Genomic DNA, 25,794 nt, shown 5'->3' with positions numbered 1-25,794 from the left:
CTGAGGCTGCAGCAGACACAGTTGTTCCCGGGGCCCTTTGCCTGGGTTCCAGTGGTATCCTCTGGGATGCAAACTCCTGGGTTTAGTAAACAAGGTGAGGTTGCTGTTTGGAGTTTTGTTGATTGCCATAGTTTCTGCTCTGTTTCTGCCCCCAGGGCCTGTAGTGATGGAACTAAGGCCAGGGAAGCCAGAAACCCTCCCTAGTTTTCCCTGGCTGTTCACTTTTGCTCCTTACTTCTGTCTGTTTTTGCCACTTTTAGCATTGATTCTTTGGAATTATTTTTGGTTGTTTGTGGGGGTTATTAAGAGGGTGAGGAAGCTTCACGCCCTAGTCTGCCATCTTCTCACCCACTCTTATATTCTTTTTTTTTTTAAACCCTTAACTTCTGTGTATTGGCTCCTTGGTGGAATAGTGGCAAGGGTGGGCAATGGGGGTCAAGCTGGGAAGTGTCTGAGGCTGGCTTTGAACCCAGGACCTCCCATCTCTAGGCCTGACTCTCAATCTACTGAGCTACCCAGCTGCCCCCTCTTATATTCTTGTAGGAGGAAAGTCCCATTCAATTTTCATTTTTTTTTATAGCAAATCCTTGTTATAGTAAATTTATATGGTAAGTCCTTGGTATATTTTAACCATTGCTACAGCTCATGCCCCATGCTAAGCAACAGTGGGTACAAGAGGAAGGAGACCTGGAACGTGCCCATAGGAGCTTATGTTCTAGTTTGGGAGGCCGACCACATATAACTTAGGTTACTTATTCTAAAGGCCAAATGAGCACTAGAGATAATGAGTGTCTGCCCCCCAGATTTAAAGGAGGGAAAAAGTATTTTGAGTTGTTTGATAAAAATCTAATAGAGGCAGAGATTGTGGTCTGAAGAATGGTAGAATTCAGAGAATTGGAGACTTGGGGGGGAAGAGGGAAGAGTATATAAGACTGTCAGATTTGAGTTGTAGCAAGTGTTGTTTATAGAGAAATTATTAAGGGCTATACCCAGTGATTGAGTTATCAGCATCTGTTTAGATCTCGGCAATGCCAGTTGGTTGCTGTTACAGTAGTTTCTGGACTGGTGTTGACCAGCGGTTCTGGCAGCCACGAGGGCTGGAACATTTTGAGTAAGGGGTCTTCCTTTCCCCCTTTTGGTAATAATGACATAAGAGAAAGGTAGGCTGAGGACGTATAATGTCTGGGGCTACTTTGGGAATGCCAGAGCAGAGGTGGGCCTTCTCCATTCATCCATCTCTCGCTACCCTGAGGGTACTTGGCAGAGGGGCTGGGGCTGGGACCTGGTTGGGGATCTCCAGATGGAGAAATGCCACACCCACAGCATTCATGAAGCCTGGTGTGAGCAGAGAGCTCAGGGAAGGAAGTCATGATAGAGAAAGTTAAGACCTAAGAAGAGGCCTCAGGTTCCAGAAATGTAGACTTTGTCCTAGAGGCAGAAGGGAGCCTCCGAATGTTTTTGAGATGGGAATGATATGTGCAAATTAAGGTTTTTGGCCTATTAATCTGATTGTGGTATATGAGCTGGTTTTAGGAGGGTGGAGAATGGAAGTAGAGAGAAGAGCAGCTGGGAGACTAATCAGGCTCTTGGAGCAGGGGGCAGAGGGATTGGGAGATGGTCCCCATGCAAGAACTATCTGAAAGGAGGATGGCTGGGACTCAGTGAATGACCAGATGTGCTAGGAGCCTGCTAAGCCCCTGCCCTAGCTGGTGGGTGCTGGGAATACTCAGACACCAGAAAGTAGTTTTCCTGCAGGGAGCTTCCATTCTGCTGTTGCTTTGAGGGAAAGGTCCTCCTCACCTAAGGCTTGGCAAAGCCTTGGCTTCACCAGCTTCTTATAACCTGAGCCGTCTGACAAGTGAGGTGGAAAACAAATGTCTCAAGCAGAGAAAGACTTGGCTCAGTGAAGATGGTTCAAATAATCCTTGGCCTTCTTGAGAGTTCAGAAATGATTTGGTGTGCCGCCCTGCCCGACACCTCGGCCTGGGCACGGACCAGCACGAAGTTCCCTTCTTCAATTCCATTGCTCTTAACTGGGTGATTTCTGGTGGTATAAAACACAGATTGTAGGTATGGTGATGTGTTTTTACTAAGCAAAATGTGGAGCCTTTCCAAAGGCTTTTGGCTTGAGGTAAGTTCAAAATCTCATAATGGCTGAGCTTCAGTGGCAAGTTTTATCCTTTTGGTGCTGATCCTATGGTGTTTTTCTGATCCCTGTAGGTGAAAGGACTTGTGAAGCAGCACATTGATTCCTTCAACTATTTCATCAATGTAGAGGTGAGCATTCTGCCTGGGACCCAGACATGGGGCATCAGAGTTACCTGTAGGACTAAGGCTTCTTTCAATCTCTGTCTTGTCTAGATAAAGAAGATTATGAAAGCCAACGAGAAGGTCACAAGTGATGCTGACCCCATGTGGTACCTAAAGTAAGGGATGATTTGCTCTTTTGTGCTGAGTCTGTTCTTTTAAGAGACACTTTGTCACTATTGAATATGGTATGCCAACCATTAAAAAAAACACACCACCAGCATCTTTTTTAAAAGCTTGGTAAATAACTTATTTTAAAGTTCTTAAACTTAACTTACTATTAAGAGGAGAATTACTATTTGCTTCCTGTGTTTGAAACCAACAAATTAGTCTGGTGCCTAGTAGAGTATCTAGTAAGTGTTTAATTTGAATTTTTTTTTTCTAAAAATCTTACCTTCTATCTTAGTATCATTTCTAAGACAGAAGAGAGGTAAAGGCTAGGTTAAGTGACCTGCTCTGGGTCACACAGCTAGGAAGCACCTAAGGCCAAATTTGAACCCAGGACCTCCTGATTCCAGGCCTGGACACTCTATACACTGTGCTATCTAGTTGCCCCTTAATATGAATTTGGTCTGTTGAATTGAGGACATATTTCTAAAGCATTGCTGCTTCTTGCCATATTATCTATTTATTTATTTTTATGAAGATATTTTATGTAATAACAAATGTCCACATAAGCTTTCCAAAGTTATATGTTCCCAGTTGTCTCTCTTCATTCTCCTGGAGCTGGCAAGCAATTCATTCTGGGTTGTACGTGATTTTAAGCTTTTAGTCACCTTGGTAAATAACTTATTTTAAAGTTCTTAAACTTAACTAAATATTAAGAGGAGAATTACTATTTGCTTTCTGTGTCTGAAACTAACAGATTAGTCTGATGCCTACTAGAGTGTCTAGTAAGGGCTTAATTTGAATTTTTTAGAAAGTTGCAAATTTATTCAAGAGGAACACCTTGATAAAGTACCCCACAGGTAAAATGTGATATACTTAGAAGTTCTTTGAACCCATGTCTTTTTTTTTAATATACCCTTCCCTCTGACTTCTCCTCTACAACAGTGCCTTTCACTTAATAAATGTTTGCTTAGGAAATGGGTAAATACGTTTGTTTAAATAAGAGAACCTCAGAAAAGCATGAAAGACATTAGGTAGGAAGGGGAGGAAGGGGCTGAGATACTTGTAAATTGAAGTTATCCCTTTGGAGTCCAAACTTTAGCAACCACCATAGGATCCTGGTATTTGGGGTGAAAGTAGGCTGCTAGTTTTTCAAGTTTACCAACTAGATAGAATTGATATTGGATTTATTTGCTTTTCAGATATCTTAATATCTATGTGGGCCTCCCTGATGTTGAAGAAAGCTTTAATGTGACAAGGCCTGTGTCTCCCCATGAGGTAATTGAGAAACCTGGTTTTTTGGTGCCACTTTTCTTTAAAGTAATAGATATTCCTCTCTCCAATTTTTAGAGGATACACTTCACTATCAACCAAATTCAAATATATAGACAAGGACAAAAACCAAAACCAAATTAATTGTAGGTGGATCCTTCAGTGTTGTTTTCTTTTTTGAGGAGAAAAGGTCTAAACATGTGATTTCTTGGGTGTAGGGAGCTCCTAGTACGGCTCTTCTGCTAATACAGAACTACTCTTTAGCTATAATTTAGAGTTTTCTGTCATGCTAATATGTGAAGGGACATGTTCAAGCTTCCAGAACCAGTATGTGTCTGAGGCAGGACCTGAACCTGACTCCGAGGCTGGTTCTTTGTCCACTCCATCATATTGCAGAGGAGCGAGGGCATAACCGTCATCCCTCTGTACCCTTCTCATATCAGCCTGGCTGATGTTGATAGAACTGTTCGATGACTTTCTACGGTGTCGTGCTCTGCCTCTCATTCTGCCTCTTAGTGGGGGACTGTCTTGCATTGGAACTGAACTTTTTCCTGTGCCTCAGCTTCAAGGAGTTAACCTTGTGTAGGAGTTCCTGCTGATTTGTTTTCCCCTTCTCAGGTGTCTCATTAACTATTAGAATTACAAGGATCTTAGACAAGTCCCAGAGGCCTGCTGTTACCCAGTTTGACCCTCTTTGATTTCTTGTGGTCAAGTATTATGGATTAAACTTCTTTTGTGTCCCCCTTGGCGCCTGCCTAGGTGCTGACCAGGTTAGTCACTGGTTGGAAAACAGTTGTATGGTGAGAGAGCCTGGTCTTCCCCCTGAAAGTTCTCCACCTGGTGGTTCTAGCTGTGAATTGCACCAGAATGAAAATGAGTTACTGCTTTGTGTCAAGAAAAGTTAAAACTACCTAACAGAAGCATGAGATTGATAATATTGAGTGAGATATGCTGATTAGTTATCCTGTTAGATAGCCAGAGGGCACTGGATAGAAATGTTGATTGAACCAGATAGTGGGAGCAGCTCATTGGAACACATTTAAAATAAAGATTTTCCATTTAAAAATGAAAATATTTACAAACATGCTCTTAGAACAGTCAGCAACTACTTATCAACTGTATCTCCTGTGTCTGAATCTTTTGCTGGGGTGTTCCAATGCAACCAGAGACACATAGGCTATGACCCTTATTCTCTCTCTAATAAACTGGTTATGGAAATAGTGAAAACACACATAACAGAATATTCGAAGGCCTCTTTTTCTGGGCATAGATTCGCTAAGAATTCAAAGACAGATCCATGTGGGTTGGAGGTCTAGAGAAAGCTGAGTCTGTGTCTATTACAAGGCTATGGGATGCCTACCCTATCAGCCTTATGAAACAGAAGCTTGTGTATTGATCATCATATTTTGAACTTCTCTCGCTCTATATAATGTGCTTCTAGACATGTAGGTTAGTCCTCAAGTCTTCTGTTTTCAGTGGAATGATTATTTTATTTCTTCTTTATCTCATCATTCAATTCTTGATTATTTAGCATCTTAAAGAGTCTCTGTTTTGGGGGAGGAGCTAGGTGACTCTGGTTTGAGAGCCAGACCTAGAGATGGGAGGTCCTGGGTTCAGATTTGACCTCAGATACTTCCCAGCTGTTTGACCCTGGGCAAGTCACTTAACCCCTATTGCCTACTCCTTACTGCTCTTCTGCCTTGGAACAATACACAGTATTGATTATAAGATGGAAGGTAAACATTAAAAAAAAAAAAGTCCTTGTTTTTTTCCTCAGAATTGCTAAATGACTCGTTTTCCATGAATTTAGTTTGCAAAGAACATATTAGAGTATGAAGACTTTTAGAATAATTGCTATAAAAACCATCATTGGTAGGTTCAGCAATGCCTACAATCACTAAGTAAGCTTGCAAGGAAAAAAAGTTAGAACTCTGGTTTTCTGCTCCGTTATTGGACTTCTAGAGCCCAGGTATGCAGCGAAGACAGTTTTGCTGGTCTTGTTCAAATTGAGGCGGCTAGTGAACGAGGCGGGATTGATGAAACTGAAATGCGAGTTGTCTTCTTGTAGTCGAGAGAAACAGGAGACAAGATGCCACCAGCAGGTCTTCTCTGCACTGAGAGAGGATGTAACACACATCTCTGACTTCCTGTTTTAGTGCCGTTTGCGAGACATGACATACTCAGCTCCCATTACAGTGGATATCGAGTATACCCGGGGCAGCCAGAGGATTATTCGGAACGCTCTGCCCATCGGCAGGTGAGAAAAGCAAGTGTGTGCATGCACATCTTATTTCCTGTGGTTGTAAATTTGAAATGGCAGGTTTAAAGTTAACCAAGATTTTTTCTCCTCATCTGTCCTTGGTATTATTAACAAGTTAATCCAGCCTTTTGGGAGATTCTCCGAGGCTAGCTTTCTTGTCAGAAGGTCGCTGTATTTCTTTTTACTATCAGCTTTTCCTTACTCTCTCAGAATAATTCTTAAGTAGGATGGAACCTGCTTCCTCATGCAAGATTATTTAAAAGCCATGGTAGGAAAACTTCTTGTCATCATCAATATTCTCTCTCTTTGTCTTTTTTTAAACCTTTATCTGAATATCTGTTCCAAGGCAGACGAGCAGTAGGGACTAGATAATTGAGGTTAGGTAACTTGTCTGGGATCACACATCTAGGAAATATCTGAGACCAGATTTGAACCTAGGACCTCACTTCTCTGTGCCTTGCCCTCTATCCACTGAGCCACCTAGCTGCCCCTGCCACCATTCTTCTCATAGGTTTCCTTCCTCAAACAAAGAAAATCCAGGAACTCTTCTGCTGGTTATCAATGAAAAGAGGAAAGAATTATCTTTGGTCACAGTGCTGGTTCTAATGTTAGTTCTCCTGTTTACCGTGCTAGTGCTTTATGTGGTATTTAGAGAGACTTATAGATATTTATCCTGAGAAGGGAGAGTTTGGATGTTCCTTGTTCTTCATCCCATTTTACAGATGGGAAAGGAGCAAGGAATAAAAGGAACACGTTTAGTCTGTGCAGGGAATGCCTTTTGGAGCTGAGGAGAGAGTTTGGCTGTGTCTGGTACATGCCAAGGATCTCCGTCTTTCTGGGCGATGCCACTGATAATTCAGTAGGAATGCTTCCGAAACCAGGGAGAAGACAGTGGAGTTGGCTACCAAAAGCCAACAAAGCCCATTGAGAAGGAAAGCTTAGGTACCAGTGTGGCGAGTTTCACTGCTAATTGACCTTTGGTCCATGCATCTGACTCATCTGCTCTCCACCTTGAAAGTCAGGCCTTTCTTTCCCCCATCCAATACTGAACACAGTTGGCATTTAATAAGTGCTTGTTGAATAGCTGAGGCCAGCTGAGCTCTTCTCAGGCCCACCTGGGAGTCCCTTGATGGTTCCCAAGATTAAAGGCATTTCCTTGCAATGTTGAGTGTCCCTTGGATTTTCATCATTTGTCTGAAATAATCATGGGTGTGGGGGATGTTCAGACAATTTATGGGGCTATTCTCTGCCTAAAGATGTAAGGACAGGAAAATGTGTCCATCAATCCTGGGTTCTTGGTTGAGGTGTCTGCAGCTAAGAGAACTGTGCCAAAGCAACACTAACAAGATTGGTTCTGTTCATGTCCTGTCAAAGGCCTCCTGAGGTGGGGGTGAGCTCTCAAAGGCCAGACCTACACTTGAGATGATTCTGTTAAACTAGTTCCCAGTTAATCGGGAGATAAGTAGCAAATGAGAACTTTGTTTTTTAATATCAGGTCTGCCTTTCCTTCCTTTGTGCAAAGAATCCTATTGGGGCTGAGGTTTCTCTGTGTGGGGTAATGCTCATCATTTATGTGGCCATTCATTACCTTCTCTCTCTTCCCCCCAGGGATTCAGGAAAATGAGAAAAAGGAATTAAGGCTGAAACTGCTTATTTTAATTGAAGACTTACTGCAAATATTCTAGGCCTTTTTCAGGATATTTCAATAAATACTTAACCACAATATTTCAAAAACATTGAGTGATTTGACACAGTATTCTGAAGAGAGCAAAGCTTGTATCATGGATTAAAACAAAGGAGTGATGAGATTTTCATTGTTGGCATCTGGGAATTTTTTAATAATGATTTAGAATAATGATTTAGTTGTTTAAGGAGTTTTTTATTTGCTCTCAATCTTTATATGGTTATTTATCTTTGAGAATTATTATATTTTGCAAGTAATCCATGTGTGGCTTGATACTCTTTTCTTTTCTGAAAACAGAATGCCCATTATGCTTCGGAGCTCAAACTGTGTCCTTACAGGGAAGACTCCGGCTGAGTTCGCCAAACTCAATGAATGTCCCTTAGATCCAGGTATGTTTTCATTCCTTTGCTTTTTTTTATCTATTGCTATTTCAATTGTTTCTTTTTTTTTTTAAAATACACTTTTATTGATGTCTTTTGTTTTTTTATATCACCCTACTACATGACAAATAATTTAAAGACAAAAAATATATAAGAAAAGAAAGAGGGAAAAAAATGAACAAAACATTAACACATCAGAGTATTTATTTTACTATATTTATGTTTAGATTATCATAAATATGATCAGATTATCATATTTCAATATTATGTGGACATTACCTTTTTTCTCTGCCAGCAATCTAGAAAATGGAATTAAGACTGAAGCTATGCTCATTTTAATTCAAGACAGTGCAAATACTCTGTGCCTCTTTGAAGATATTTCTATAAATGCTTAATTACAATATTTCAAAAATATCAACTGATTTGACAAAATAGTCTTTTAAATAGTATGCCATAAATGTTGACTCCTGCCACCACAAAGCAATGGGGTAGGAGTGTTTTCTCTTTTCTGTTTTGTAGCATATTTATTCTTTATAATTTTGCCACATTAACTGTTAATTTTCTCTGTGTGTGTGGTTGTTTTTTCCATTTTCATTGTTTTAACAGTGTGTCTGCTGTTTTCTTGACTTTATTTCACATTACTTCATGTAAATCTTTCTCTGTTTCTCTATATTCCTCACATTTTTCATTTCTTATAGCACAATAAGATTATATTACATTCCTGTTGATCAGTTGGCCATTCCTGAACTGACGGGTTTCCAATTCTTTGCCATCTCAACAAGTACTGCTATAATTTTTATATCAGTAGCCTCCTTTGTGTATAAGTCCAATGGAGTCCCTGGGTCAGAGGGCTTAGGCATTTTAATCACTTTATTTGCATAATTCCAAATTGCTTTCCAAAATAGTTATACCAGTTCAAAGTTTCACCAGCATTGCATGAGTGTGTCTCTGTTTTTCATAACCCTTCCAACATTGACCATTCCTGACTTTTGTCATCTTTGCCAATTTTCAATTTGTTTGAAATATTTTTGAATTAAATATTTTTCAATTAAAAAAAAGTAATGTATTTTTTTTTAAAACCCTTGTACTTCGGTGTATTGTCTCATAGGTGGAAGATTGGTAAGGGTGGGCAATGGGGGTCAAGTGACTTGCCCAGGGTCACACAGCTGGGAAGTGGCTGAGGCCGGGTTTGAACCTAGGACCTCCTGTCTCTAGGCCTGACTCTCACTCCACTGAACTACCCAGCTGCCCCAAAAGTAATGTATTTTAAAAAATAACTTTAAACTTCAAACTTTCCAGTTATGATGTATTTTTTATCTTCATATGTTGCTCATTGAATAATATTAATGTATCAACAAAGTATCTTGAAAGTTGGCCCAATATTTATTTTCTCTTTTAGCATAAGTCTTAAAGGCTTGATCTATATTTTTTCTTCTTAAGTAAAATTTTAGTGTCTCAGATGTTTACCTTCTCTTTATTCCCTTTGTTTCTTCTCTTTTATATTTTAGCGTAAAGAAAACAAAAGCTTTTTTTCCTAGCCCAGATTGAAAATGTTAAATCAATGAGCTGGAAACCATTTCAGAATACAGCTGAGATGAAGAAATGTGCCAACAGTCTTTAAATGGACATTGTGTTAAAATTCTATGTCTTTTTTTGAATCTTCAAGTTTTATTTTATTTTTTCCCCAATAAATGCAAAAACAGTTTCCAACATTTTACAAAGAATTTTGAGTCTTGAATCCCACCAGCCCCCACCCTCTCCAGATAGTAAGTAGTCTCCCTTTTTCAAGGCAGGTGGTAGTGTTTTGTTTGTTTTTTTGGTATCTCAGGCTCCGCATTTTTATGCTTTCTCTTAATTCACCTAGCCCTTTTTCACTGATTTATTGCCTTCCTGTGTTTACCTTCATCATATTTTTATTTGGATTCATTGAAGTAGAATCACAAAGATAATAGCAGGAAATGCAGTTGGGTAAGGTTTCATTAGGCTAAAACTATAACAACATGATGTAGAACTCAGATGTGGTGTTAAATTCCATCAGGAAGTACCACCTTGTTCTGCTCTGAAAATTGCCAGACGAATTGAGGTGCTGATTATATTTGCTGCTACCCTTCACGGGGCTGATGCTCAGTGAGGTGTTGCTGGTACCATTGGGCCACTGACGTGTGAGTATGAGCTGGAGCTGTAGGACCCCAAGATCTGGGTTTTTCAGAGCTCACTCCCTGATTCTGGATCATCAGTAATGGTGTTATATCTGCCAGGCCTCTACTCTGTGTTGAGCATCACTGGTGGAATGACTTAGACATACAGTATAGCAGACAGGCCAAGGAGCAATCAGTTTCTCCTCCTGTCTGGGTATCTCTTAATATGGTAGACAGCTATCTATCTGTTACCAAATAGCATGTTTATGAGGAATGTACACGGAAGGGTTAATCTTGTTTTTTGGAGCAGGTGGTTACTTCATTGTCAAAGGAGTAGAGAAGGTCATTCTCATTCAAGAGCAGTTATCGAAAAACAGAATCATTGTGGAAGCTGACAGAAAAGGGACTGTTGGAGCCTCAGTTACCAGGTAAGGAAACTCTTTTGAGTCACCTAGTTTTCTATGAAATGTTGATTATCCTTCCTTAAGATTGTTTTAGTTAGGGGAGGCTCAGTGGATAGGGAGCAGGAAATCCTAGGTTCAAATCTGGCCTCAGACACTTTATAGCTGTGTGACCCTGGAAAAATTACTTAACCCCACTGCCTAGCCTTGAAACCTATACTTAGTATTGATTCTAAGACAGAAGGTAATGGTTAAATTTTAAAAAAGGCTTGTTTTAATTAAATGCACCTAAAGATTCATGCTTGCTATAGAGGCAGCCTTTATTTCCCAGATGTTAAACAATGAAAAGAGTAGAAATGGCTTTTTTCATTTGCTTTGCACCAGAACCTATCACCAGGGATCCCAGTTTAAAATTAATTAAATTCTCTGAAAGGAATGTGAGATATGGTGTGAAAGATCATTTTTAAGGGTTCTGTGTATATGAGGTATGAAAAATAAGAATGTCTTAGTGTATGATTTTCATTTGGGCATCCTCCTTTGCAAGGCCATAGGTGACTGACTTCCAAAGAGAGCTTTGGTAATTTAGGACATGCACACTTAATGTAGCAGAGTGTGTTGAAAACAGAATGGTCTCCTTCTTGGAGGGTCTTAAGTGATTAAAAAAAAATCTAAACATTGATTAGATTAGGAGTTTTATGACTGATAGTTTCAGATGGAAGCAGATTTAGTACTTGAATCTTTGTGTCTCGTAGCTAGCTTACTGTGACCTTTTAGCTTTGTCTCAATTCAAGACCAGAGATGTTTGCTTTGCAGTGTTTTAAAATTGCAGATTTAGAATCTGGTTTATTGTTAGTCATTTGTGATTCTGTTGTTATAGTTATATAGTTGTTATAGTTATTGTGTTATAAAAAGAGTGTTGGATTTGGATTCAGATCTGAGTTCCTAGCTTAGCTTCTCCATTTTACTTACTTAATTACATCTTCTCTTTTTGGACCCTGGCTTGCTCCTTTGTGAAATAAAGGGATTGAACTAGAGTACCACCCAGGTTCTTTCTAGCCCTAAATCCATGAGTCCTAGTTTTAGTCAGCACTCATTTTTGAAGATTTTTGATGGGTTCCACTCCATGTCTTTAATTTCTAGCCAAGTAATGCATAAATAGTCTTGGCAGAATTAGAAGAGAAGTTAGTTGAAAGAGGGAGAAGGTGGTTCATTCTTCCCCAAAGCTGTCTAGTTAGAGGTAAAGAGACCAACAGGTAAATATATGAAGTCTTTGAAGCAAGCATGGGAACATGGGGATCATTGTGAAAAGCTAAGATTTAGTTGATGGAGTAGGTGGCATCTAGAAATTACTTTAGTCTTGTTCTCTGATTGTTATTGGTATGCATTCCTTAAATGAACATTTTTCAAGAAATATAAACAGGATTGGTTACTTCTAGACATGAGTATATTTTAAATAACCCGTGTTTCTTTACAGTTCAACCCATGAGAAGAAAAGCAGAACCAACATTGCCGTAAAGCAGGGGCGATTTTACCTGAGGCACAACACTTTGTCAGAAGACATTCCCATCGTGATCATCTTTAAGGTAGAATAGAGATTGTCTTTTCAGATGCCTACTTTGTAGTTCTCCTTTCTGCAGGCTGCCTGCACCATGAAGCTTCCTTCTTGGCATGGGCAGCAGTTCTCAGATCCTCCCTCTGGGCCCACCCAGGCCAAGCAGGGCCCTTGGAGTCAGAGCTGAGGAGGGTCAGGCTCCCTCCTGGAAAGGCGGTGGGGAGGGCAGAATTCACCGTCATCAAGGATGAGGAGTGTTAGTCCTGCTGTGAAGGGTGGACCATTGAACCGAGTCTGGCCAGCTGGGGCCCAAGTCGTAGGATTAATAGGCCTTGGACTTTGGGAGTTTTTCCAGACGGGGCAGTTTTCCCCAAAGTTTGTTTAAATGAGCTATTGGAATGTGGGGGATATGCTTCCCTTTAGAAATGATGGAATGAGAATCTTTGCATTCTCAAGATTGGGATGGAGCCATGATTTAGTAAGGCAGGGAAGTCTTGCAGGAAGAAGCTCAGAAACCCAAGCTGGGTGTACAAATGCTTTCCTTGTTGTCCCTTTGTGAGTAGAGAAGCATTCTTTCTGTTTGATGGAAGAGGAGACTAGGACTTAGAGAGGGAGAAGTGGCTTGCCCTGACACCAGAGCTTCCAGGAGTCAGGGCTGGGCTGTGGAGCAGCCAGAGCCCTTTACTACAGCAACAACATTCTTCTCCCTGCACACTGTGTCTCTGTCTTCTAAAGAAATGGTGTTAGGTTCCTAGAGTAGCTCCTGCAGCCTTAGATGTTCTTGAATCTGTGAATGCAGTGCAGCTGAAAAAGCCTTCTGTGCATTGCTAATGTAAGTGCACTGTGATTTGCCCAGTGGGCTACAGAACCCAAACCCTTCATGCTTGAATATGTCATTTCACTGGTTGCTTTGACCAAAGGCTTCATCCCCTGGTGCTGAGCATCCCCTAGCTGGGCCTTGGACCCTGACTATGCTTGTCCTGTTGCTCCTCAAGAAGGCCTTGCCAGCACGCAGGCCTTGTGGGCTTTGCCTCCGAAACCTCTTGCCACCTCCAGACTGTGATTTGGCAGCAGAGGAGGACTTGAGAATATGGACAGTTCAATAAGGAGAGGAGTGAAGAGAAAGAAATGAAGATGGGCTCACTGAATCCTAGTGCTCATGGGAGGAGCAGCTGAAAGGCAGCTGAGGAGGGAGCTGGAGCTTCTCAGCTGGAGTCCTGGGGACTGTCAGGGGCTCTGGAGGTTGTTGCATTGGTTCCTCTCTAATTTCATTTTTAAATTTGTGGCTTTCCTTTCCCTTGGCACAAGTGTATCACTAACACTAGGCTTGCTTTTATCAGCCACAATTAAGGTTATTTTTTGGCTCACAAATAGAACAAAGAAAGGAAGACAGAGGGAATAAAGGGAGAGGATTAGCAGGGATTTGCCTCTCTGGGAAAAAGAGAATGCCTGAGGTGGAAGTAACTGAACTGTGAATGGGAACAGAAGGGGGGGTGGGGATGGCATGGCTTGTGTGCAACTGATCCCCTGGAGAGGGAAGAAAGGAGAATAGGCTCTGGGCTGGCCATCAGTTAGAGGTGGTTTGGGAGAGGAGCTTCACCTTGGTTTGGAGAAGCCTCATTGACTCTTCCTATGAGTCTTAATTCTCGATTCAGAGTACCGCTTCTATGTTGAAAATGGGCAAATGGAAATCTCTAGAAATTTTATTGGTTCTGACTTACTGTTCCTGCCTTTAGACCAGAGTTTCTTATTCTGGGATCTGTGAATTTGGATTTAAAAAAAATTTTTGGGAACTGTATATTGATATAATTGATTTCCTTTGTTAATCCCCAAGTATTCTATTTTTTGCATTTAAAAACATTTTAGGAGAGGTCCATAGACTTTACCAGACATCTAAATGGGTCTATGACACAGAGGTTGAAATTACAGAGGTTAAATGTTGGAACAGATGCCTTCAAGTTTAGAGTGTGTATAGAAAGAAAGTATGTGAAATTTATAGATTGTTGATCTCTTACTACCTAGGGAAAATGCTTCTAGACATTTCAGTTGGTGAAAATAAAATTGGAATAACAATTTTTTCCCCTGTTAAAAATACAGTGTTCAGAGACATGGAGGGGTCATTATTTAGAAATGAATTGATTGGTTTTTTTTTCCTAGGTCCACTTGGGGGAGAACAAAGAAAAGGACTCAAGCCATAGCATAAGGGCATAAAGTTACACATAGGGAAGCATTTCCTGATAGGAGAAATTTATGACTAATATGACAAAAGTAGTTCTGACTTAAAGATAATCTCTCTAACTTTCATGGGCCTATTTTAGAAAGCTGAAACCTAGCCCTGGAGTTAGACTCATCCTGACCCTACACTTAGTAGGTCAAGGGTCCTTCATCTTGAAGGCTAAATTAACTTTGGAAGGGGAATATATTAGGGGCAGCTAGGTGGCTCAGTGGATAGAGTGTCTGGTCTATAATTGGAAGGTCCTGGGATCAGATCTGGCCTTAGTCACTTCCTAGCTGTGTGACCCTAGGCAAGTAATTTAAGCCCATTTGCCTAGTCCTTAAGGTTTTTTTTTTTAAAAAAAAAAAGGAGAAAGAAAGAAAGGGTCATAGTAATACTAAGTCTCTATATAACTCCATTGAGTAATGCCTCTTTGTACTTTGAGGAATGTCCTTGTTGTAAGGATCTAATGAAGTTTTGTACATATGCCAAAATTCTTTGCAGGCTGAAGAGCCCCATAAAGATGGAAGGCACAAGTATTTAATACTTGGAAGAGTGCTTTGAAATATTGATGTTTGATTAGTTAGCAGAAGTTCAAGAAACTTGGTTTCCCCCAAATTTCCCCTATTCCAGCAACATTAAGCACAGTTTTACAGTCTCCCTTCTTAGTTTAAGTCCTTCACAGCCAATGTAGCTCGACTTTTACTTGGTAGGTCTGCTTTGTCGAATTCTCTAACTAACCTTGGTGGCATCATACCTCCAGGAGAGGGCAGCACACACTCACACATCATACCCATTCCATGGACACGTGTAGACACGGTAAGACAAGTCAAAGTGAGCCTATTTCTTTTTTTTTTTTTTTAACTTTTATTGATAATTTTTGCTTTTACATTGCTTGCATTTCCCCCTCTATCCCTTGCCCTTTGCTAACATATTAATAATAGGCATATCCGGCACCAATATCAGTCAGGTACTGTAGTTTTCCCCTGTAAAATGTAAAGCATTTGTGTCACACATTTCCACATTTACATTACATTTTAAACATATTATTGCACATCTATAGAGTTACACTTAGGAAGAAAAAGGTCCAGGTAAAATTGGAGCTACAGCAACTCTGTTCCTTCTGGAAGAAAGAGATCCTCTGAGCAGGCCAGGCCACTGAACCAGCCAGGACTGTATGTGTACCAGCATGGGATGACTTTGTAATCTAGGCCATCAAGGGGACTGGCTGAATCACAAAAGATTATGCAGCTGTTGATCCAAAAGTATTTGGAAGTCATCAGAGTTATAGAGCTGGTGCTTAAGCTATAAGAATCTCCTTATCCTCTGCAGCAGGTATGACTAGAAGTTTTTCCTACTTCTTGGGGTCCCAAAGCACTTACTAGGGTTCAATGAAGAAAATCTTTGTGAAGCACCCTGCAGTTTGCTAGGCTGAGGCCCTCATCAGTGAATGTTGGGCCCTTAGAGATCAGCCAGTCTATCATCCTCCTTGGATGAAGAAGTGGAGGGTTGGTTGGAAAATGATTGTTGGACAGCTTCTTAGACTCTCATCCTATTGCTACCAGACACCAGGAACAAGAAGACAACAACAAAAAATGAGCCATTTCTTTGTGTTGCTCTTCCTCTTGAGTGAATGTGATGGGAACAGGTTGTTTCAGTCAGCAGCTGGCTAAGAGTGACAGGACAAGGATATGAGAGTCCCTCATGCCGAGTCTGAATGTAGCTGGCAGGGCTTTGAGTCTTCTTATCAGCCTTGACATGAATCATGACAAAGTTCTCTTGCAGATATCTTTTCCCATTTTCCCTTTGTGTGTTCAGCATTTGCATTGTGATGCTACTAGTCTTCAGGGTTTCCTGACTTAGTAGAATAAAACTGAAGTTTAGAGGAACTTTTCTGCTAGCAAATTAAGGCCTGTTTTTATTTTTCAAAGAAAAATATTACAAATGGTAACAGATTATACAGCTTGCTTTGTTTTTGTAATGACAGATTAAAAGTAATCAATTTTAAGAGAAGTCTCAAGGGACAGCTAGGGGCTCAGTAGATAATCAGACCTAGGGATAGGAAGTCCTGGGTTCAAATCTGTCTTCAGACACTTCCTAGTTGTACAACCTTGGACACATTAACTCTACTTACCTAGGCCTTACCACTTTTCTGTCTTGGAACTAGTATTGATTTCAGGATGGAAGGTAAGGGTTAAAAATTTTTTTTTTAAAAGAAGAAACCTGAGTTCTCTGCTCTTAGGAACAGGGAAATAGGGACCTTCTATTCTATATCTGCTTAATATTTGTCAAGTCACTGCTCTCAGTTTGCTTTTCATTCTTTTTTTTTTTTTAGGACAGCCTCCTTTGTGGCTACCAGAGCAAAAAGGGAACGCCCTAGAGACCTTGTTGTAACAGTAGTTGACTAATAAAACCCCTGTTAATTAGCACTTTTTGAAATTTTCTCTTTCAGATCAATGAAAGTATATGAAGTACATTAAATCTGCTAAAAGTCTGATTACTTTATGTGGTACTATATGTTCATTTTGGCACAGTCAAAATGAACAATTGAGAAATGCATTGATGTTTTTTTTAAAGAGTGGATGAATCCCCAGTTGCCATCTCTTATTTTTCTTACATTAGCAACCCAGACCATGTGCAAGCTTTTGTTGAAATAGGGTGATAGTGCTGAGTTTTCATCTGGCTATTATTGCACAAATTTTTAACTCATTAGTGAGGCAACATGATTTGAGGTACCTGGAGTACAAAGAGTCCCACATAAAACTAGTTTTCAGATGTCTGAATTATGTCTAGAGGTAAAATAGTTGGGCATGTTGCTGAAGTTTCCATAGCAATCCTCTCCATTTATTTGTAGCTCTCATTCGATTGATAGCTAAATAGGTTGTAAAGCAGGAGTTTGGCCTTCAGAGTTGGAGAGCTTTTGATGAGTCTGCCTTAGTCATCATCATTGTAAGTTTGATGACCAAATGGAGGAAGTATTTAGTCCTCTTGGAGCAGAGCACGGACATTAACTCTGTTCTCTGAACATGTGGTGTCATTTATCAAACACCCTGCACATCTTGACTTGAAAACTTTAAAATACCTGGAAGGGCCTAACCATCGTTATGAAAGAGAACTTGGTCCAGAACCAAGAGGAGGGGAGAAGCACCCCATGTGACTCATCAGGAAGGACTTCTCGACTGTGGTTAAAAACTGGGACATGCTGTCAGTGACCCTGAAGGGATTCTGCCTCTAGCCATTTGAAACATTTTTTTAATTGATGTTCTCTGTTTCTTATATCACTATGGTATCTCATGTATTCCTCTTCCTCCTCTTCCCCAAGAGCCATTCCATATGACAAATACTATTTTTTTAAAGAGGAAAAAGTCAGTACAGCTGATCACTACATAAAGTCTGAAAACATGTGCAGTGTCTAACACCTGCAGACCTCCCATCTCCACGAAGAAGTAGGATGGGGGATGTCTTCTCATACCTTTTTATTTGACTTCCACTTATTCTTTATAATTTTATCACATTTGCTATTAGGTTTTTGGTGCATCATTGTTCTTTTCAGTCAATTCTTTTCACTTAAATTAATTTAAATTGTTCTTTTTGCTAAATTAAACTCATTTAAATTTTTTTTTATTTTTTTATTTTTATTTTTTTAAATTTTGAATATTTTCCCCTAGTTACATGTTTCATGTTCTTTCCTTCTCCCCCAAGTCCTCCTACCCCCCCTTAGCTGACACACAATTCCACTGGGTTTTACATGTATCATTGATTAAGACCTAATTCCATATTATTGATAGTTGGACTAGAGTTATTGTTTAGTGTCTACATCCCCAATAATATCTCCATCAGCCCATGTGTTCAAGCAGTTGTTTTTCTTCTGTGTTTCTCCTCCCACAGTTCTTCCTCTGAATGTGGTTAGTTTTCTTTCTCATAAGTCCCTCAGCCTTGCTCTGGATCCTTGCATTGCTGCTAGTAGAGAAGTCCATTATGTTTGATTGTACCACAGTGTATCTTAAACTCATTTAAATTTCATTTAAATTGTTGTTTTTGTGCATATTGTAAACTTGACTCTGCTTCATTTTGCATCAACTCATAGAAATTGTTCCATGCTTTTCTGAATCCATCACATGCATCATTTCTTACAACACCATGGTGCCTCTAATCATTTTCAAATATTTATTTTCCCAATTATATGCATTAACAATTTTCCACATACGTTTTCCAAAATTATAAGATCCAAATTGTCTGCCTCCCTTCCTTCCCTTCCCCCTTTCAGATCTGGTAAGTAATTTGATTGGGATTAAACATGTATTATAATGCAAAACATACTTTTATATTGGTCATTGTTGAAAGAGAATACTCATATAAAATCAAAACTCCAAAGTAAAGCTGTAAATAAACCAATGTGAAAGATAGTATGCTTTGATCTGCATCTGACTCCAACAGTTCTTTCCCTGGAGATAAATAGCATTCTTGGTCTAAAGTCTTTCATAATTGTCCTGAATCATATTGCTGAGTGTAGTGAAGTCTTTCACAGTTGATCCAAACAATATTGCTGTTACTATGTACAATGTTCTCCCAGTTCTGCGTATTTCTCTCTACATCACTTCATGTAGGTAGATCTTTCCAGCTTTTTCTGAAATCATCTTGCTTATCATTTCTTACAGAACAGTAGTATTCCATCATCAACAGATATCAAATTTGTTCTGCCATTCTCCAAATAATGGACATCCCTCAATTTCTAATTCCTTGCCACCACAAAAAGAGTTGCTATAAATATTTTTGTACAAATGCTTCTGACCATTTTAAAGAATAAGACAGCCTTTTTAGAAGGCTCCAGTCAAGTTCTTTGCATGTGTTCAAATGCCAGTTTTCCTGGTAGTTATGATTTTTATCAATTGACCAATGATTTGATGGAGTAATTGTTTGAATCCACGTTGGAATTCTCATTATAAATGAAAACAGATGTAAAAAAGTAATCCCGGGAAAAAAGTGATGCAGACCTCTGTGGGATATAAATATGAATGATGAAGAACTGATAGAAGAGAGAGAGGTGATAAAGCCATCAGACGTGAGATCTACAGGCATCTGAAAGATAACAGCCTAGCCATCTGCAGTGGAAAACCAAGTGGATGGAAGAACATCCATTACCCAGCTTACCATTACCCAGGGTAGTGGCAAGTACTGAACTGGAGTTAGAGGTGGTTGTTCATTCGCTTCAATTGTGTCCAACTCTTCATGACCCCATTTAAGGTTTTCTTGGCAAAGGTGCTAGAAAGGTTAGATATTTTCTTTTCCACCTAATCTTACAGACGAGAAACTGAGGCCAACAAAGTTAAGTGATTTGCCCAGTGATTACCCAGCTAGGAAGTATCTGAGGCCAGGTTCGAATTCACAAAAAGTTCTCCTGACCCCAAGCTGGTTCTCTATGCACTATGGCACCACCTAGCTGCCTCAAGGAGTCAAAGGACTTAAGTTCAAATCTCAGTCTCACAACCAAGGTCACCTATAAGACCATGGACAAAGGATTTCCCTTTTCTTACCCTTACTTTTTTTCATTTTTAAAGTAAGGGGGTTAGATTAGGTGGCCCTTAAGTTCTCTTCTGGCTTGAAAACCATAATCTGTAAGGCCTTTGCTATTAATTTTTGTATATATAGGCAACCCTTTCACATGGTGTGGGTTAGGGGTTCAGTGCTCCTAAGATCTGGAAAATCCACATAGAACTTTTTGGTCTTCTATTCCTACCAGAGAAGTCTGAATTTTTCTTTTTCTTTTTTTATGGGATGTTTCTAGTACCTTAGTGAAATATTGGATCAAATATGTATTTCTGAGTTTCTAAATTTTTTCTGTGTTGTTTGCTGGCCTTCATGTGTCATGTCTTTGGCTTCCACAAAATATTCCTCAAATTCCTGTTTAATTTCTTATGTTGATTTAAGATACCTCAAAACCACAATGGGGAAAGTCTTGATGTGGAAGAAGTAACTATATTTTATGCTTACTTATACGTATTATATGTCCACGTTATACCCTCCAAGTAGAATATCATCTCCTTTGGGTATGGGGGAGATTGTTCGGTTTTTATCCCTGTATTTTGAGATATATATATATATATATATATATGTATATATATATATATATAGTGCCTTATATGTATAGTGCTTTAGCACAGTGCCTGACATAGAGAAGGTATTCATGTTGGAAGTAAAATAGTGTTCTTATTTTCAATGCTTTTTGGTTTAAACTGGACACCATCTAGTATCACTAATGCTTCTACCAATTTTCATGATTTGGTAGCAGTGTGGTAAATTTTAGACTAGTCTTTCATTTCTAATCTACTTACATCTTTCTGGATAAAATTGGGTTCCTATAAGTAGGGTGTTGTTGGAATCTATTTTTTTTTAGGATTCATTGAGATCTTTTATTATTTTTAAAATTAATTAATTGGTTTAATTAATTTAGAATATTTTTTCATGGCTATATGATTCATGTTCTTTCCCTTCCTTCCTTCCTCCCCCTCCCATAGCCAACAAGCAATTCTACTGGGTTTTACATGTATTATTGATCAAAGTCTATTTCCATATTATTAATATTTGCATTAGGGTGATTGTTTAGAGTCTATATCCCCAATCATATCCCCATTGAACATGTGATCAAGCAAATGTTTTTCTTCTGTGTTTCTGCTCCCACAGTTCTTTCTCTGGATGTCGGTAGCATCTCTCTCATAAGTCCCTCAGCCTTGCTCTGTATCCTTGCATTGCTGCTAGTACAGAAGTCCATTACGTTCGATTGTGCCACAGTGTATCAGTCTCTGTGTACAACATTCTCCTGGTTCTTCTGCTCCTTTCACTCTGCACCAATTCCTGGAGGTCGTTCCAGTTCACCTATTTTTGATTTGTTGTTTGACCCTTGCATTTTGAGAAATGTAGGAAGTTTAGCCTTTTTGCATTTGGCTATAATGTTAGGTTGTCTTTTCTTCAGTCATTACACCAGATGAGAATGGGCACTTTTTTATTCTTATTTCTATTATTAATCTAAACTTAACAAAACAGTTCTATGCAAAATTCCTTTGCTTTTAAATGAGTAATTGTGCTAAGAAAATGTACAGTATTTTTCTATAATAATAACAAAACCCAGAGGATAGTAGTAGAAAGGAAATTCCCATTCAGAAAATCTTCAAAAAAGATCTTGGAGTCAGTCTCTCAGAGCACACTCAATCTCTATAGGGATATGGTTACACAATCAGTGTTTCTTAAAGCAATAAAGAATGACCTAAAAACTGGAGGGCTTTTCAAGATTCCAGTTTAATCATAAAAGTGCTAGCAACAGTAATGTATAGACCCCCTGGTCGGTGCTGCAGCAATCCAGGGAAGCGGTGATGGCCACAGGTGCATTTATCTTTCCTACTAATTGTTATTAAAATAAAAAAAATTCATTTCCAGGGGGCTAAGTAATATTTTTTCTGGAATGGGAACGGTAAGCCAAAAAAGTTTGGGAACCACTGGTCTAGACAATGACATGTTAGATTTTTTCTTTGTGCATATTCCATGGATTCTGTTTGTATCTCCCTGGTTGTTTTTAGTAGTTATGGGAAATTTCCTTTGTAAGTTCTTGAAATGTAATATTCATAGTCTTTTGTTTTTCTAGGTTTTTGATGATATCAGTAATCTTAAATTTGCTGCATTGTGTTCTGTTTTCCAGGCTTCTCTTTTAGAGCTATAAGTTTTGATAATAATATAATTCCAGGGATTTCCACATTCTCACTCTGCTGTTTTTTTGGAACCATGCCTCTGGTTTTGTTTTCTGCTAGACTCAGCCTGGTCTTTGCTTTTGAGATTCCAGAAAAGTTTTTCTCTTCTGCATATTGGGCATTTTCCTCATTTATTTCTTCTTCCTCTTTTTTTCCCCATGTCTCTCTCACATCTGCTTATCTGCCCTGGCATGTCTCTTGGGATCTCTTGTCTAGTTTCTCTTCATTATCCATTACTCTTGGGTTTTTTAGCTGATTCAGTTCTATAGTGGTTTAACATTTTGTTGGGACTATTTGCTGCCGTCATTTAAAATTTTGTTTGATTTTTACCTTCTCAGTGTCTGTTTTTTTTTTGTCTCTTTGTTTTCCCCTTAGTATTCCTGTTTGTTATTTCCTTCAGTCTTTGCTTTCTGCCATCTTGGCATAGTCCACTCCTTTGCTTTCTTTCTTTTTTTAAAACCCTTACTTTCATCCTTGAATTGATACTGTGTATTGGTTCCAAGGCAGAAGAGTGGTAAAGGCTAGGCAAATGGGGTTAAGTGACTTGCCCAGGGTCACACAGCTAAGAAATGTCTGAGGCCAGATTTGAGCCCAACTTCTCTGAACTCTGGACCTCTCACTGCTGAGCCACCTAGATGTCTCCAACCCTTTGTTTTCAATAAAACTTACAGTAGGTCTTTTAAAGCAAATTAAAAAAAAAAATTAAACGCCTACATACAAATAATACTAAGTAATAGGAAATTGATTCTTTTTTTTAAAATTCTTATTTTCAGATCCACTAATTCTAAACCCACTAATTTTACAAACAGCCTACCCTATTTAAAAGGATCTGAATGTTCATTTGTCATCAGTACCTGGGAAAATTATTGGTTTAGTCAGGTAACAAACATTTATTAAGTGCTTACTAAGTGTTAGGACCTGTGCTGTGTTGGAGATTAAAAAAAAAGGCAAGAAGCTCATAGTGTAATGGGGAAACAACATGCAAACAACTGTGAACAAACAAAATACGGACAGGATAAATTGGAGAAAATCAATAAAGGGAAGGCACTAGCTTCGAGGGGGATTGAGTAGAAAGGGGGACTTTAGCTGAGACTTGAAGGAACCCAGGAAAGCCAGGAAGTAGAGATGAGCAAAAGACTTCTAGGCATGGGAAAGAGCCAGTGAAAAATATAGTTATAGGAATTCCCTTCCTATGATGCTTCACAATAGTTTTTATTTTTCCCATTTATGTAAGTTAGTATTTGAGGAATTTTTTCTCATCACATTTTTCTCTTTAAAAAAATATAGATTTGGTTTTTAATTTCCTGTGTGGTATTTCTGATTTTTAATGAAACATTAAATTATTTTTAAAAATTTGATAACATACATTCTTTTCATTTTTGCGTTATCAAGAATAATTTTGCTTAACAAGCATGTATTAAACATCTACTGTGTGGAAGATCATGTAATAGGCATGGAGATATAAAGATATAAGGCAGTGCAGGCCCTTGCATCAAGTAGTTTATATTAGAAAGGGGCAGTAGAATCTGCTAACATATCAACGTAGAATATGATTTGAATGCAAAGGAGAGGTCCAAAGTGTCAGAAGAGGAAGGAAAGAAGATTTTTTTGTTGGGAAATCCAGGAAGACTTCCAGGAGGAGGTAACCCCTCAGCTGAGGGTTGAAGGGAGAGAAGCATTTAAACAGATGGAGATGTAGAGGAAATATGTCCTAGGCAAAGAGGCAGTTTGTGAATCCAAGGAGATAGAAAAGGGCAGGCTGAGGTTCAGGAACAAAGGGTAGTTTCATTTGGTTGGAGTACAGTTTTTGAAAGGAAATCAAAGTGAAATAAGCCTGGGAAAGTAGGTTAAAAACAGATTGTAGGCACTCAGCACCACTCTTAAGATACTTGTGTTTTATCCTGCTAGCAAAGTGGGGTCACCAATGGCTTTTGAATTAGGAAGTAATAGAGTAAGATGTATTTTAAGGAGGGGTGAGAGATGGAAGGCAACTTGTATTACAGTAGTCCAGCCAAGAGGATAACCTAGGAGGGGTCTTAGTATTAGAGAAGAGAGTATAAATGTAAAATGAACAGGATTTAAAAACTTATTTAATAATTTGTTTTTCCCAATTACATGTAAAATCAATATTTTAAGATCCATTTTAACAAAAGTTTTGAGTTCCAAATTCTTTCCCTTCTTCCCACGCTCCCTCCATCATTCCCTCCCACTGCACCTTCATTTCTGAGAGGGTTAGCAATCTGAGATAAGTTGTACATGTGTAATCATATAAAACATTTTCCCATATTAGTCATTTTGTGGAAGAGATCTCAAACCAAAAAAAAAAAAAGGCAGAAAGAAAGTGAAAGTGTTTCAGTCTACCTAGAGACTCCTATCAGTTGTTTTTTTTTTTCTGAGGTCAGATGGCATTTGTTATTATCTTGGATCATTGTAATGCTGAGAATAACAGGTCATTCACAATTGTTCATCAAAAGGTATTGCTGTCACTGTGTCCCATGTTCTTCTGGTTCTGCTCACTTCACTTTGCATCAGTTCATGTAAGTCTTTCCAGGTTTGTCCTAAGTCATCCTGCTTATCTTTTATTATTTGCTGTTTTCATGTGGAGGACAGGGAGGTGTCTCAGGTGATAGATATTTTGAATTTAAGGAGAAAGAGTTGTTTGTGTTCATGGCCTCCATTTCCTTAATAAAACCTGTCTGTCCTTTACCTCACCTGGGAAGGTAGTGATGCCATCAGTAAAAAACTAGGGGAGGGAAAAGGTAATGAATTGATTTGATTTTGAAGGTTTGGTTGGTACCCTTTAGCTGTGGGTGCCTATCAGGAAGTTGAAATTCCAGCATTGTTGATCACACAACAGCTGTATAGTTTTGGGAGTCATTGGTATAGAATGAATAATTAAAGCCTTGAAAGTAAATTAGATCATAGAGAGATTTTAGAGAGAAAGAAGGACTGAAGACAGATACTTTGGGGTCACCTGTAGGTAGTGTGTCGATTGAGAAAAGGAATTTAAGGGAGATGAAAGGAATGGTCAGGTAGGTCAGATGAACTGAAGAGGGCAGTGTCTCAATAACTAAGGAAGACAGAGAAGCCAGAAGAGGAGGGACGTGGTCTGTAGTATCAGAGACTTGAGAAAGGTCAAGGAGCATAAGGACCAGTGAATGTCCACTGGATTGGGCAATTAGGTCATTGGTTACCTTGGAGAGAGCTCTTTTGGTGGAATAAGACCAGAAGCCAGATTGCTGAGGGCCAAGGATTGAGCGGGTGCTAAGGCCATGACTATGGTAGTCAGACTCTCCCCAGCCTGATACTCTGCCTTTGAGCTTTGCAGCAGAGGAAAGAAGAGGTGGTGGCCCGGGGCACATGCACTATTTCTCTCTGTCTGTCTGTCTCTCTTTCTCTCTCTCTCTGTCTCTCTCTCTGTCTCTCTGTCCTCTCTGCTTCTCCTTTCTCTGCCTCTCTCTCTCTCTCTCTCTCTCTCTCTCTCTCTCTCTCTCTCTCTCTCTCTCTCTCTTTCTCTCTCTCTCTCTCTCTGTCTATCTGTCTGTGTCACATGTGTGCGCACACACACACACACACAATGGGGTGGGGATGGGGGTGGAGAATGTTTCTGAGAATGGACCAGCCTTATTGTGTTTGTAAGCAACAAGAAATGAGTCCGCAGAGGAAAAATGGAGGGAGAGGGGCAATGTTAGCACAACTTCTTCTTCTTCTCCCTTTGAGACAGGAGGGCAGGACAAG

The 25,794-nt window shown here is 39.3% G+C and overlaps 1 protein-coding gene across 1 annotated transcript in view; it reads left to right on the top strand.

Annotated features, from left to right (window-relative positions):
- The window catches only part of POLR3B (RNA polymerase III subunit B), a 144,858-nt gene that overhangs the window by 5,702 nt on the left and 113,362 nt on the right, over positions 1 to 25,794 (top strand). The window contains exons 3-9 of the mRNA XM_044679792.1: positions 2,221 to 2,277; positions 2,362 to 2,426; positions 3,618 to 3,693; positions 5,844 to 5,944; positions 7,929 to 8,020; positions 10,460 to 10,577; positions 12,025 to 12,133. Coding sequence (XP_044535727.1) covers positions 2,221 to 2,277; positions 2,362 to 2,426; positions 3,618 to 3,693; positions 5,844 to 5,944; positions 7,929 to 8,020; positions 10,460 to 10,577; positions 12,025 to 12,133 — 618 coding nt within the window. The remainder of the gene's footprint in view (positions 1 to 2,220; positions 2,278 to 2,361; positions 2,427 to 3,617; positions 3,694 to 5,843; positions 5,945 to 7,928; positions 8,021 to 10,459; positions 10,578 to 12,024; positions 12,134 to 25,794) is intronic.

Source organism: Gracilinanus agilis, chromosome 5 (assembly GCF_016433145.1).
Source record: "Gracilinanus agilis isolate LMUSP501 chromosome 5, AgileGrace, whole genome shotgun sequence".
In the NCBI taxonomy this organism is placed as follows: Eukaryota; Metazoa; Chordata; class Mammalia; order Didelphimorphia; family Didelphidae; genus Gracilinanus; species Gracilinanus agilis.
Note: the sequence above shows the minus strand (reverse complement) of the source record. Positions and strands in the feature narration are given on the sequence as shown.